A 15,026-nucleotide genomic window follows, 5' to 3' on the forward strand; every position below is an offset into this window, starting at 1 on the left:
CCACTTGGCCCATTCCAACCCATCTGGAAGGAGTCCTGCCTCCACTGTCTGAGGAGCCACAGCCTGGGGTGCTTTCCATTTGGGCACTTCCCTCTGCTCTTCCTCCTTGGCATCAGAGACATGCCAATCAGGGTCTGGTTCCCACCTTTCTCTGCATTTCCCTTCAGTATCATTTCTTCAGCCCGCCTAGGAACTCGCCATGTGGGCTGGTAAACATTGATGTAGAGAACAGATCCACAGGACCCTTTCTTGGGACCAGCTGTACTTGGGATACTCATAGCTGGGTCTTATGTGTGGTAGAAACATAAACTGGATCGCTCCCTTTAGAGGGAGGGTGCCCCTTTTGCTTCCAGACCTCTTGGGTGGACTCGGAGGCCAAGGTGGAATATCACTCCTTCTGGGAATACCCCTCCATAGGGGACTTAGCTGGACTGTTGGTTTATTGCTAAGGCTCAAAGCCTTCAGTCCACTTTCTTGCATTTCTTTCCTTCTGCTATGTAGGCCTGGTTGCTTAACCACTGGCAGACTTCACATCAGCTTATCGTCACTTAGAGCCAGCCCATGAGCTCTGCCGGTGATCACTGCCAAGCAACATAGAGCAGAGCCTTGGACCTAGAGAATCACTTGTCTCCCAGGCATCTTCCAGCGTCCCTTGCACAGCCATGCTGCCACATGGCTTTGTGCAGCAGCAGGCTTTGACCTCCTACCCTAGGATATCATTGGTGCCACTCCAGATCCATGGAACTTCCTCTGGATATACGCATACACCCAGCTCTGTCCTCACTGTTTCCCCTGATCATTGTGGTTACAATGCAGGTCAGAGGTGCCAACCAGGCACCTGGAGTGAGGGACAGGGCTGTGGCTGAGGAGGAGCCAAGCGGTCTACAGGCTGTTGGTCAGCTCTCCCTGGGCAGGAGAAGCCAGTGCCTGCTGCTGTCACATGTGGTGGAGGGTGTGGTTCTGACTTCTCCCCTTACTGACTGTGGGGTTATAAATCACTTACTCCGCCTCTCTTACCCTCAGTTTCCTCATCTGTGACGAGCTGATGAGGGAGTTGGTGTTTGGTGTTTTCTGTCATTACTGGACTGGTCCTGGGGTCAGGAGCAGGCAGAGCGGGTATACTGGCCTCTCTAAGGGGAGGGAGCTGTGAAAGTGGAGAGCAGAGGAGAGGAGAGCAAGAGGAGACGTCGTTTTCTGTCTCACCCAAGAGGTGCTGCTAATGATAGTTCATGCTTAGGATTTTAAATCCAGTCTGAGTCACTGGAGGTGATGAGCTAAAGTGCAGAGTAGGCTGGGGCAGGCAGGATAATGACCACAATGCATGCCCGGCAATGGCAATGTTGTGGGCATCCAGGCCAGCAGCAGGATTCCTGGGCAGGCACTGACCCTGGCAGTTCACCCTGGGCTTGCTAGACCCCACAGTGGGGCATGCCTTCAAGACATCTGCCAGCCCAGGAGCCCCTCAGTCCTCCCCAGACTTTACAGGGAGAGCTGAGGGACCCTAGGTCAATGCCCACTGAGTGTGCTGGCTGATATCCACAGCACAGAGCCCAGGACAGGAAGCCCATGTCTCTGCCACACAGGACAGATGTGCTGAGCTTCCTGCCACATATCTGTTTACCATCTCCCTCCCCTTGCTTAAAAGGCTTGGTGTCCAACACAGGGCTAACACAGCCAACATCTGGCTTCTCCATCCTCTCACCTCCACTCCTAACAGCTACATCCACTTGAACCCTCTTGGCAGTTTGGCTGCACCCCAGGCGTGAAACCCATTCTGACCTTGGTCTGGATGGTTTATGGAGGATGTGGTGCCAAGTCAGCCTGGCTTGTGGGTTCTGTTCCCACTTGGCACCTCCGTTCTCATGATAGGGTTTCAGGCTTTTGCTAAGGTCTCTTATGCACCTGTGTCTGTCATCCCTGCTAAGTAATGAGTTCTTGAAGAGCTCTGCTTTGCTTCCATCCATCCTCCTGAGCCTCCCCAAACAGATTCACCCCTGCATCTACTTTCCCCCATCTCTCTATCTGTCTGTCTGTCTATCTATCTATCTATCTATCTATCTATCTATCTATCTATCTATCTATCTATTTTTATAACGGCTTTGTAGATATATTCACATACCCTTACAATTCGTCCATTTGAAGTGTGCCACTCAATGGTTTTTTCAGTATGTTTGAGCTGTGCAAAGTTCACCACAGTCAATATTAGAATGTTTTGATCACCCTAAAAAGAAACCCCAAACCCATTAGCAGTCACTCTACCTTCCTCCAGCCCCCCCCACCCACCACCTCCCAAGCAAGCATCAATTTATTTACCAGACATGTGATATAAATGGAATCATAGAATATATAGTCCTTTGTGACTTGCTTATTTTGCTTAGCATGCTTTCCAGGTTTATCCATATTGTAGCATGTATCAACATTTCATTTTTTCCCAAATAATATTCCATCGTATGGATATGTTACATTTTGTTTATGCATTAATCAATTGTTGGACATTTGCTTAATTGAAAGTCATGAATTTTTACTCTAAGAGTTTTATAGTTTTAGCTCTTAGTTTAGGCCATTGATCCATTTTGAGTTAATTTTTCATATGGTGTGAGGTAGGAGCCATGTCCATTCTTTTGCATGTTGTCCCAGCACAATTTGTTGAAGATATTATTCCTTATCCCAGTGAATTGTCTTGACACCCTTGTTGAAAGTTAGTTGACCATAAGTGTGAGAGTTTATTTCTGGACCTCAGTTCTATTCTATTGATCTGTATGTCTGTCCTTATGCCAGTACCACACCGTCTTGACTATAGTAGCTTTGTATTAAATTTTGAAATTGGGGAGTGAAGTCCTCCCAATTTGTTCTTTTCAAGGTTGCTTTAGCTATTTGAGGTCCCTTGTTTTTCCTTATGAACTTTAGGATCTGCTTGTTAATTTCTTCAAGGAATCCAGCTGGGATTTTTATAGGGATTGTGTTGAATTTTTAGATCAATTTTGGGTATATTACCATCTTGACAATGTTAATTCTTCCAGTCCTTGAATGTGGTACATCTTTTCATTCATTCCCTGAGTCTTGCAACATCATTGTGAGACCCTGATTCTTTATATATTGTCCGTCCCTTGAAATTCAGCTGCCTTGTTTTAGTCTCTAAGACACCAATTTCTTGTCTCTATTCCCAGGCCCTTTGCCAACATTTAGCCTCCTTGACTTCCTTCCGTGGCCAGCAGCTGGGTCTAACCTAACATGCTAGGGCATCTAGCTGTCCAGTCCCAGATCAAAGAAGTCTGGAACATCTATTCTCTGCTAACCACTTAGCCTACAGTTCCTCCTGGAAGAAGCAAGCAAAGTGAGGATTCTTGCTTTATGGGAGAATTTTCTATCTGTATCATTTCCCTGTAGTATAACCAAAGTTAGGAAATAGAAACAAAACATCATACACACCCAAACAAATTTTGCCACCAAATTCAGTCAACAAAAGTCAAGAAGGGGGTATGCCGACACTCAAGAGTGTCCCAGTATTCTTGCTATGGCAGTTACTGGGAGACTAAAGGTGGAATGGCTTGAAGTGACTCATCTTGGAGAAAGCCCACATGAGTCAGCTCACCTGCAAAAACTGTCACTTATGCAGAGCATACAGTGTCTTCACAGCAGAACAGCCTCACAGGTCCCTCACAGAAACTTTTCTGTCATTTTCCTTTTTTCCTACTGGTACTGGGAACTTCATTTCCATAAATTAATTTTTTCTTGACAATAAGGTTTTTATTTTTTTATTTTCCCACCTGGACCAAGAGAAGTTGGATGGTCCAGCTTTCCTTTTGGAGCAGGGCCTTACAGCCTAGGTGCCTGCCATCCCCGTGCAGAGGGATGGGACGTCCCACGTCCTTGGGCTTTTGCATCCCTCAAAGGCAGCCATCATTGCAGCCTTCCTTCTGAATAGTTCAGTAATAGCAAGCGACAGCTGCTCATGATGGCATTGGAGTGGATGCTTCCAGAAGGCTTGGCATCTGTACCCACAGGACTCCAAAGTAGAGCATATTAACAGTGTAGAACTAGGCTGGGAGTAGTGGCGCATGCTTGTAATACCAACACTTTGGGAGGCCTAGGTGGAAGAATCGCTTGAGGCCAGGAGTGTGAGACCAGCCTGGGCAACATAGTGAGACCTCATCTCTACAAAAAATATTTTAAAATTAACTGGGCATGGAGGCACATACCTGTAGTCCCAGCTACTTGGAAGGCTGAGGCAGGAGGATCACTTGAAGCCAGGAGTTCAAAGTTACAGTGAGCTATGATTGCACCACTGCACTCCAGTCCGGGTGACAGAGAGAGACCCTGTCTCAAAACAAAACACACCACAGAACTAAATCATTATACACAGCTTGTGCTGATATGAATAAAGAAGATCTGTTTCTTAGTATGAATTTTCCATTCTACATTGGCAGAGCATAGCTTCAGCCAGGTGGGAAAGGCAACCTTCAGGAATGCCAGTTGTGCATTATTGAGAACTTAAGAAAACTCTTGTGCTGCCATGGCCAGCTTAGGTTTATGGGCCTTTCGTACCTAGAGGTGGATTTTATATTCTGAGCTGTTGTTTCTATAAGAATTCTCACAAGCCTCTTTTTTATATGTTTTAGTCAGGTTATGTTAGACCACACAGCAGTAACAAACCAGCCTTGAACTTTCATTGGCTTGCTTTATTTATTTATTTATGTATTTAGAAACAGACTCTTGCTCTGTCAACCAGGCTGGGGTGCAGTGGCGCGGTCTCAGCTCACTGCAACCTCCACCTCCCAGGTTCAAGTGATTCTTGTGCCTCAACCTCCCGAGTAGCTGGGATTATAGGCGCATGCCATCGTGCCTGGCTAATTTTTCTATCTTTAATAGAGACGGGGTTTCACCATGTTAGCCAGGCTGGTCTCTAACTCCTGAACTCAAGTGATCTGCCCACCTCGGCCTCCCAAAGTGCTGGGATTACAGGCATGAGCCGCCGTGCACAACCTCTCATTGGCTTTATATATTAAAATGTATTTCACATGTATGCAAAGTCAGCTGAACCATTGCTTTTGGGCTTGGGGAGGGGGCATAGCCTCTGGGAATTTCTTTTTCAGGCTGATGTAATCTTTGTACCCCTAGGTATGGCTCTGTGGGGGCAGCATGGAGGTCCTTCCTTGCTCACGGGTGGCCCACATTGAGCGGAAGAAGAAGCCATATAATAGCAACATCGGCTTCTACACCAAGAGGAATGCTCTCCGCGTTGCTGAGGTCTGGATGGACGATTATAAGTCTCATGTGTACATAGCGTGGAACCTGCCGCTGGAGGTAGGGATCACCAGCCTTTCCCCACCACCCCAGAACAGTGATCCTTACTATTTGGTCACGATTTCTTTAATAAACCAATCGTTCCTCCCCAGAAAATGCTCATGCTTAGAAAAATTATGAATGCACTTCAAAGGGGTTCACAGATGTCTCAGCTTTAGAACTCCTGCCTAACGCGAGGGCTAGCACAATGGAAATGTCTTTAAATCCACTTACAGAGATTAGAAGAGTCTTATTGTGTTAATCCCAGTCTTATTATGTTAATCTGGCTGCCCTGCTCTTGATCATATGCTATGTCCACAAAGTTCTTTCCCAGATATTTGGCAGCAGACCCTTCATCCTGTCACTGTGTGTGACTTCCCGTGGAGCTCCAGCTGCCCTGTGTCGTATGCTTTTACTCTATGCCAAATCCCCTAGTTCTTCAGCTCTCCTCCGCATTCTGCTCAGAAGATGGCCCAAGGAAATCTCCATGTTACTGCAGTCCCACAGGAGTGTCGTGCGGTAGTTGTACGTCAGCGTGGTTTGAATCCCAGCTCTATCATTTGTGAATCAGGAGATCTTGACCAAATCCACTCATCTTCTCTGTACCATTCATCCCTTGGTATCCCCAGGGGATTCGTTCCAGGACTCCCTGTGGATAGCAAAATTCACAGATGCCCAAGTCCCTGATACAAAATGGCATAGTATTTGCATATAACCTAAGCATAACCTCCCGTCTCTCTCTCTCTCTCTCTCTCTCTCTCTCTCTCTCTCTATATATATATATATATATATATATATATGGTAGCACAAAGGTTTTTTTTTTAATTTTATTTTTCCATTAGTTATCGGGGTACAGGTGGTATTTGGTTACATGAGTAAGTTCTTTAGTGGTGATTTGTGAGATCCTGGTGCACCCATCACCCGAGCAGTATACGCTGCACCATATTTGTTGTCTTTTATCCCTCGCCCCCTCCCACTCTTCCCCCCAAAGTCCCCAAAGTCCATTGTATCATTCTTATGCCTTTGTGTCCTCATAGCTTAGCTCCCACATATCAGTGAAAACACATGGTGTTTGGTTTTCCATTAGAATAATACTCTCTAATCTCATTCAGGTCATTGCAAATACTGTTAAATTATTTATTTTTATGGCTGAATCATCTCTAGATTACTTATAGATAATACAATGTAAATGCTATGTGAATACTTCTTATGCTTTATTTGTGTTTTTTTATTGTTATATTGTTCTTGCTGGGCTTTTAAAAAATATTTTCAGTCTGCAGTTGGTTGAACCAATGGATGTAGAAACCGTGGATATAGAGGGTCAACTGTGCCTTATTTTCCTCAGCTGTAAAATGAGGATAATAGCAGATTCTCCTTCCTGGGGTGATTGTAAGAACTAAATGAATTCATACAAGTGGCATGCTGAGAGTGGCACCTGGCACAGGATGCGTGGTTCGTCCTATGCTGCACAGTGGCGTGACTTGCACCCTCAGCCACAGGTCAGTTTATCTCCTCAGCCAGAGCACCCATAGGTGTCTGAGCCATGCTGGAAAGTCACCTGGAGTGGTGCCCATTCAGAGATGACAACCCCTGTGTGTCAGGAGGCTAGAGCCCGGAACAGAAGAAATACGGTTGGATATGTGCCAGATTTGCGGGTCAAGAAGATAAAAGTGAGGAATTTATTCAGTGTTGTTATAGGTTTTGAAATACATTCTCAAGAATTAAAAAACCCCTTCTGGCCACTTAGCACTTTTATTAAGCAATTAAGTGCTTTTAGCCATTATTATTTAAATATAGGTAACATTTGTTGAGCACTTACTATGTCCCAGGTACCTAATAAATCGTTATTTGTAATATCTCATTTAATTCTCATAACAACCTCATGACGTAAGAACTGTCTGCCTCAGTTTCCTCATCTATAAACACGAATTGTTAAAATTTACCTGATAGGATGCCCATGAAGATAAAATAAGGCTGAGAACACAGCTTAGCAAATATTAAGTGTTCCATAAATGCTAGCTTGATATGAACGTTTTGTGATGTTCATTTTACAGATGAAGAAATTGAAGCTATGAGAAGCTAAAAGGGGCTTGCTTAAGGCCCCACACAAAGCACATGGGCAGGGATGTCAGTTCAGGTCCTCATACAAAACGTCACCCCAGCCCTGTGAAATAGTGAAATCAGTATTATTATTCCTGCTTTGTAAAGGGGAATTGTTTATTTTTTTGAGATAGGGTCTCACTCTGTCACCCAGACTGGAGTGTAGTGGCACGATCTTGGTTCCCTGTAACTTCCATCTCCCAGGTTCAAGCCATCCTCCCACCTCAGCCTCCTGAATAGCTGGGACCACAGGCGTGCGCCCTCTACCTGTCTAACTTCTATATTTTTTGTAGAGACGAGGTTTTGCCAGGTTGCCCAGGCTGGTCTCAAACTCTTCGGCTCAAGCAATCCTCCCACCTCAGCTTCCCAAAATGCTGGGATTACAGGCGTGAGACACTGCACCTGACCTCAAGTTTTGACCTGGAATGGTGATGTGACTTAGAGTTACAAATAACTCAAGTCTTTTGACTGTAGCCAAGTGCTTTGTCCGTGACTGCAGACAATCTCTTGTCCCAAATGCCAGTGGTAACCTACCAGCCTTTTTAAAAATGACCATTAGCTCACGCCTGTAATCCCAGTACTTTGGGAGGCCGAGGCGGGCAGATCACCTGAGGTCGGGAGTTTGAGACCAGCCTGACCAACATGGAGAAATCCTGTCTCCACTAAAAATGCAAAATTAGTTGGGCGTGGTGGTGCATGCCTGTAATCCCAGCTACTTGGGAGGCTGAGGTAGGAGAATCACTTGAACCTGGGAGACAGAGGTTGCAGTGAGCCAAGATCGCACCATTGCACTCCAGCCTGGGCAACAAGAGCCAGACATCATCTCAGAAAAAAAAAAAAAGACCATCTCATGAATCATGCTAAATATATTAAAACAAAGAGTTAAAGGTTACTGCTCAGGGTTGTCTTTGAGATTGAATAAATTTGACATTTAAAGAGATTTCCCTTTAAAGTCACTGTTTGACTGCCCAAGTGATCTTAATGACATAATTGGAAGTCTTCTCTTAGGCCCCCCGGTGCATCCTGTCTCTGCTAATTCCTGGCCATCTTGCAGCTGAGTCTGTGGAGTCATATTTCAGATACTTTATTTTCCCTGTCAGCACACAGCAGCCATTACAGGTTCATTTCTGTAAAAGCAGAGTGAATTATTCATTAGAACATCATTACAAGCTTTGCAATGGGAAATTATTTTCACTTCTGCATATAATGAACTTCGCAAAGAGCCAACAAAAGGAGAAATTTTGCAGGTATAGGAAAGAAAGACAGGAGGTGGTTGTAGGCATTTCTTTTCTTGTCCTAATCAAATAATTCCTCTAATAATTGTCTCTGATAGTTACTAAGGAAATGTGGAAGAGAAGAAACTGAGAATGTAAGTCGTCAACATCAGTGTGTCCCAGAAATCCATTTGCACAGCAATGATAAGGATGGTTGGCTTGGCTGGGACCTTTGTTGTGGCAGGTTCCTGACTTTGCTCAGGAAGGAGGGTTCCCTGGCCTGGGTCTGGATGAGTCAAATAGGTCTCCTTAAACCGCCCTTTCTGCCAGGTGCGGTGGCTCACACCTGTAATCCCAGAACTTTGGAAGGCCAAGGCTGGCCGATCACTTGAGGTCAGGAGTTCAAGACCAGCCTGGCCAACATGATGAAACCCCATCTCTTCTAAAAATACAAAAATTAGCCAAGCGTGGTGGCGTGAGCCTGGAATCCCAGCTACTGGGGAGGCTGAGGCAGGAGAATTGCTTGAACCCAAGAGGACAAGGTTGCAGTGAGATGAGATCACACCACTGTACTCCCAGCCCGTCTCAATAAAACCAGAACAACAACAAAAAAACCCTTCTGAATAAGCATAAGAGGCATAAGATCTTCTCTTTTTTTTTTTTTAGACAGTCTCACACTGTCACCCGGGATGGAGTGCAGTGGCGCGATCTCAGCATACTGCAACCTCTGCCTCCTGGGTTCAAGCGATTTTCCTGCCTCAGCCTCCCGAGTAGCTGAGATTATAGGCATCCGCTACCATACCCAGCTAATTACTTGTATTTTTAGTAGAGATGGAGTTTTACCATGTTGGCCAAGCTGGTCTCGATCTCCTGACCTCGTGATTGGCCCACCTCGGCCTCCCAAAGTGCTGGGATTACAGGCGTGAGTCACCGCACCCGGCCCAGGCTTAAGATCTTCTATGTGAAGCTTTCCCTGAAAGTGACTCCACCTGTGCCCCACTCTGGCCAGAGCTCCATAGTCACTAACACCCCTTGGCTTCTCTCTCTTTTCAGAATCCGGGAATTGACATCGGTGATGTCTCTGAAAGAAGAGCCTTAAGGAAAAGTTTAAAGTGTAAGAATTTCCAGTGGTACCTGGACCATGTTTACCCAGAAATGAGAAGATACAATAATACCGTTGCTTACGGGGAGGTAAATCAGACCGTGCATGCTTTTGGCTTGGAATGCTGTTCAATATGCTGTAGGTTGCTTTGCTGGGGAGAAATAGAGTTGCTCATTCATTCATTCAATGAGTGGTTTTTGGAGGTGCCGGCCCTGATAGCAAGATTCTCTCTAGCCAGGGGGTTGGGGTAGGGAACAAATGTGATGAATGTATAATGGACTATGGATAAAAGACTATGACAGTCTTCTTTGCCTGAGATATGTGGCAGATAATGAATCCTGTTTGAGAAATTTTGACTTTGAGGTCCTCTGAGACCTGTGAATGGAGATATTGAGAAGGAAGTTTGGATATAAAGAGAGGCAGGGGGGTTGGAGTCCTCCATTGCTCTGTGCTGTGGGCTGGAATCACTTATCATCAAAGAAAGGAGGAAATGTTCTCAGATTGTCTATGCTGTGATCATATCACCTTTCTAAACCTGAAAGCAAAGCGATTTTTCTCTTATTACAAATACCATCAATATGCATTTGAGAACATTTTGAAAACAATAATACTAGGGGTGAATATTTGAGTGCTTTTGAAGTACTGGGCAGTATTCTAAGTGTTTTTTGCATACAAATTAATTTCACCTTCACCTTATGAGAGATTAGAGTTACTTCTGTTTTCTTGATAAGAAAACTGAAACTTAGAGAAATTATCTAACTTACCGAAGGTCACAGAGCGTATAAGTCACGAAGCCAAGATTGGACGTGGGGATCCGGATACCAGAGATAACATGTACACTTTGATGTATGGACCTCTGGACTCTGTGTGTGTGTGTGTATGTGTGTGTGTGCGTGTATATGTGTGTGCATGTGTATATACCCATGTATTTTTTTTGCTAAAACGATTCCATTCACAATGCCTAATTGTTTGAAATTTTACTCAATGATATGCAGGATATGTAAGTGTATCATGAAATACTTTTTGTCAGTAATTAATAGCCACACATGGTTCCACTTTTTGTGTAAGCTGGACTTTGCTTGAGAACATAGACACTGGTGACTTTTCCAATTTTAAAATATCACAAGTAGGCCGGGCGCGGTGGCTCAAGCCTGTAATCCCAGCACTTTGGGAGGCCAAGACGGGCGGATCACGAGGTCAGGAGATCGAGACCATCCTGGCTAACACGGTGAAACCCTGTCTCTACTAAAAAATACAAAAAACTAGCCGGGCGAAGTGGCGGGCGCCTGTAGTCCCAGCTACTTGGGAGGCTGAGGCAGGAGAATGGCATGTACCCGGGAGGCGGAGCTTGCAGTGAGCTGAGATCCGGCCACTGCACTCCAGCCTGGGCGACAGAGCATGACTCCGTCTCAAAAAAAAAAAAAAAAAAAAAAAAAATATCACAAGTACCATTGCTGAGAACATCTTCGTATAGAAACACTCACGCATCCACCTCGTTCTCCCTTGCGATACCTGTTTGAGATAGAATCGGTGACACGCAGTCAGGCCAAGGAGCAGGGAGCCGAGTGCTCTCAATTTGGCTGAGATACCCCATTAGCTCCGCAATCTGGTTTTCTTCCCTGGGACTCCCTGTGATTACCAGCTTAGAGCTAAGAAGAATCCCTTTGACTTAGAGTATTTACATTTTTCTACAACTGTGGATTTTCCTATTCTTTGCCTGCTGCCTTTTAGAGAAAGTAAATCCACCATAGGTTAAGTCATCGGGGTAGAGTGGTGACCCTCTTGAGCTGGAATTTGGAATGGGATGCTCACGTCTTGCAAGGGCAGTCTCTAGGGCGGTTAGGGATACATGAAGACTGGAGCCAGCCTGCTGGGTTCAAATCCTAGTAGGCTGTTACCAGCCGTGTGGGTCCTCTTGGCAGCCATTCCCTCATCTATAAAATGGGAGGAAGGAGAGTATCTCCTCTCCAGGGTTCCTGGGGGTATAAAATGAGCTGTGATATGTAGAGTTCTTAGAATAGTACCTGGTGTGGCCAAGTGCCATGGCTCATGCCTGTAATCCCATCACTTTGGGAGGCCAAGGCAGGCGGATCACTTGAAGTCCGGAGTTCAAGACCAGCCTGGCCAACATGGGGAAGTCCTGTATAATACACGCACACACACACACACACACACACACACATATATATATAGATATATATAAAACTAGCCGAGCATGGTGACTGGTGCAGGTAATCCCAGCTACTCGGGGCTAAGGCAGGAGAATCGCTTGAACCCAGTAGGCAGAGGTTGCAGTGAGCTGAGATCACGCCACTGTGCTCCAGCCTGGGTGACAGAGTGAGACTCTGTCTCAAAAAAAAAAAAAAGCACCTGGCACACAGCAGTAGTTATTAATAGATATAAACTGCCTTGCCTTTTCTTCTCCAAAATAAAAGCATGAATTTTTTAAAATTATCTAAGTAATATTAAATATAAAGGAAGAATCGAACAACAATGGGCAGTGAATGGATTATTCCTAAGACAATTGGGTCAATTTCCTAGCTCTTTGGAAAATAAATCAATTTAGATTTTTACAGCTCACCGTTTACCAAAGTAGATTCCAGATGAACTGTAGCATTACATGAAAGAAATAATAAAATAACCATGCGGAAATAGTCATGAATCTCATCTCTGAATGAAAAAGGGCTTTCTTTTTTTTTTTTTTTTGAGTTGGAGTCTCGCTCTGTTGCCCAGGCTGGAGTGCAGTGGCGCAATCTCTGCTCACTGTAAGCTCCGCCGCCCGGGTTCACGCCATTCTCCTGCCTCAGCCTCCCGAGTAGCTGGGACTACAGGTGCCTGCTACCACGCCTGGCTAATTTTTTGTATTTTTAGTAGAGACAGGATTTCACCATGTTCGCCAGGATGGTCTCGATCTCTTGACCTCGTGATTCACCCACCTCGGCCTCCCAAAGTGCTGGGATTACAGGCGTGAGCCACCGTGCCCGGCCGGAAGGGCTTTCTAAGAATGAAAGCCATGCAAGAAATACAAAGGAAATGTGTCATGGATCCAAGCTCATAAATATTAAAATAATCTGTATATCAACTGAGTAGAGAAATAATACACCAAACTGGAAATACATATACCACAAATGCTATAGATGAACAAATACCATTAATATATAATAAGCTTTGCAAGTTAAGTTAATTTTTTTTTTATTTGAGACAGTCACCCAGGCTAGGGTGCGGTGGCGTGATCTCGGCTCATCGCAACCTCCACCTCCCAGGTTTTAGCAATTCTCCTGCCTCAGCCTCCCTAGTAGCTGGGATCACAGGCACACGCCACCACGTCCAGCAAATTTTTGTGTTTTTGTAGAAAAGAGGTTTTGCCATGTTGGCCAGGCTGGTCTTGAACTCCTGACCTCAAGTGATCCAGTCGCCTCAGCCTCCCAAAGTGCTGGGATTACAGGCATTATTTTAAAAATTTGATTTAAACAACAAAATAAAACATCCCCAAAGAAAAATAAACAAAGTACAAGGTCAGTTACACAAGAAAAAATACACATGGATGAAAAATACATGACAATTTTAAATTTATTTCATAGTCAAAGAAAATAAAAAATTAAATACACAGAGGTGGTTTGTTTTTCTTTTTTTCCTATCTGCAAACGAACATAGATTCATTTTATGGAATATGTGTTAATACTTTATAGGCAAGGCCTTAGTAATATGAAAAAAAATCATATCCGCTGTGATAGTGCAAATTGAAACAAGCCTTTTAAAAAGCAATTTGAGCCACATGTATTGAAAAGCTTAATAATGACAATCATAGTTTCTTCTCCACTCTTATCCCAAGCAAATAATCTGAAATAAGGACAAAGATTTGAGAGTAAAATTGTTCAGCTCAGACATGTTATTTTTGAGGAAATTTTTTTTAATTTCACTTGAAGATTAGTTGAATATAATGCGTTCATGGTTTGAGATATTTTATAGCTGTTATAAATGGTACGTACAAAAGTTTAATGACATGAGAAAAATACTGATACCATCATGCTTAAAAGGAAAAAACTCAGGATGAGAAAACTCAATTTGCTGCTATTTTAGATTGGAAGCAAGTGTGATAATAGCATTGGGAAATGCAGAAGATATAATTACATTGGGTAGTAAGTAGGACTTTGGGCAGTTTTAGGGGTGGGGGTACTTTGTCATGCTTTTCCAACTTTCACTAATGTTAGGTGATACTTTTATCATTAGAAGAAAAATAGTGACTAAAAAGGAAACAATAAAAATGACGACCAGCCTGTGTCCCCCAGGCTGGAGTGCGGTGGCACAATCTTGGCTCACTGTAGCCTTGAACTCCTGGACTCAAGCTATTCTTCCACCTCAGCCTTCTGAGTAGCTGAGACTACAGGTACACATCATCACACCTGGCTAATTTTTTTTTTCTTTCTTTGTAGAAATGAGGTCTCACTGTGTTGCCAGGCTGGCCTTGAAGTCCTGGCTCAAGCGATTCTCCCACTTCGCTTCCCGAGTATCTGGGGCTATAGGCACAAACCACCTAGGCTAGAAGACTGCCAGAGCTGCTGTGTACAGCTCCACAGTCTGTGCACTCCACAACTCCAGGAGCTGCCTTTGACATCAACCACAGTATAAATGATGTCCCTTGAGCCATACAGTGGGGGTGGCATTGGAAGTGACATTGTGATCAGAATCTGATTATTTGGAAGAGAGAAGCCTTTTGGTGTTACCGATTTTCTTTTAAAATAATAAAATCAATACATACAGTCTATTGGAAATACACAGATGAAAACTAAACTTACTCCAAATCCCAGTTCCCAGATATAATCAATGTTAACGTTTTAAGGCATCTGGTTCTATTACTCCTTCTCTACCTGCCGAGTGTCACCATTTACAGATACACATTTCAGACGGACTATAGTGTTGAATGAAATAAACCAAATTAATCAAAAACCATTTTTTAGATAGCTCTTCCTTTTTTATTAAAAAAAAAAAAAAAAAAAAAGATAAGGTCTTGCTCTGTTGCCCAGGCTGGAGTACAATAGCATGATCGTGACATACTATAGCCAGGAACTCCTCTGCTCAAGCAATCCTCCCACCTCGGCCTCCCTAGTAGCTGATACTACAGATGTGAGCCACTGCTGTTGGCGCTAGACAACTTTTTTTTTTTTTTTTGAGGCACAGCCTTGCTGTGTCACCCAAGATGGAATCCAGTGGCACAGTCTCAGCCCACTGTAGCCTTAAACTCCTGGACCGAAGCCACCCTCCCACCTCAGCCTCCCAAGTAGCTGGGACTACAAGCACATGCCACCATGCCTAGCTAATTTTGTTTA

The 15,026-nt window shown here is 44.2% G+C and overlaps 1 protein-coding gene across 3 annotated transcripts in view; it reads left to right on the forward strand.

Annotated features, from left to right (window-relative positions):
- GALNT17 (polypeptide N-acetylgalactosaminyltransferase 17) overlaps nt 1–15,026 on the forward strand; it is a 612,851-nt gene that overhangs the window by 550,008 nt on the left and 47,817 nt on the right. For all 3 annotated transcript variants that reach the window (XM_015133353.3, NM_001265889.1, XM_077994642.1), the window contains 2 exon segments: nt 5,119–5,304; nt 9,651–9,788. In XM_015133353.3, coding sequence (XP_014988839.1) covers nt 5,119–5,304; nt 9,651–9,788 — 324 coding nt within the window.

Source organism: Macaca mulatta, chromosome 3, assembly GCF_049350105.2.
Source record: "Macaca mulatta isolate MMU2019108-1 chromosome 3, T2T-MMU8v2.0, whole genome shotgun sequence".
NCBI lineage: Eukaryota > Metazoa > Chordata > Mammalia > Primates > Cercopithecidae > Macaca > Macaca mulatta.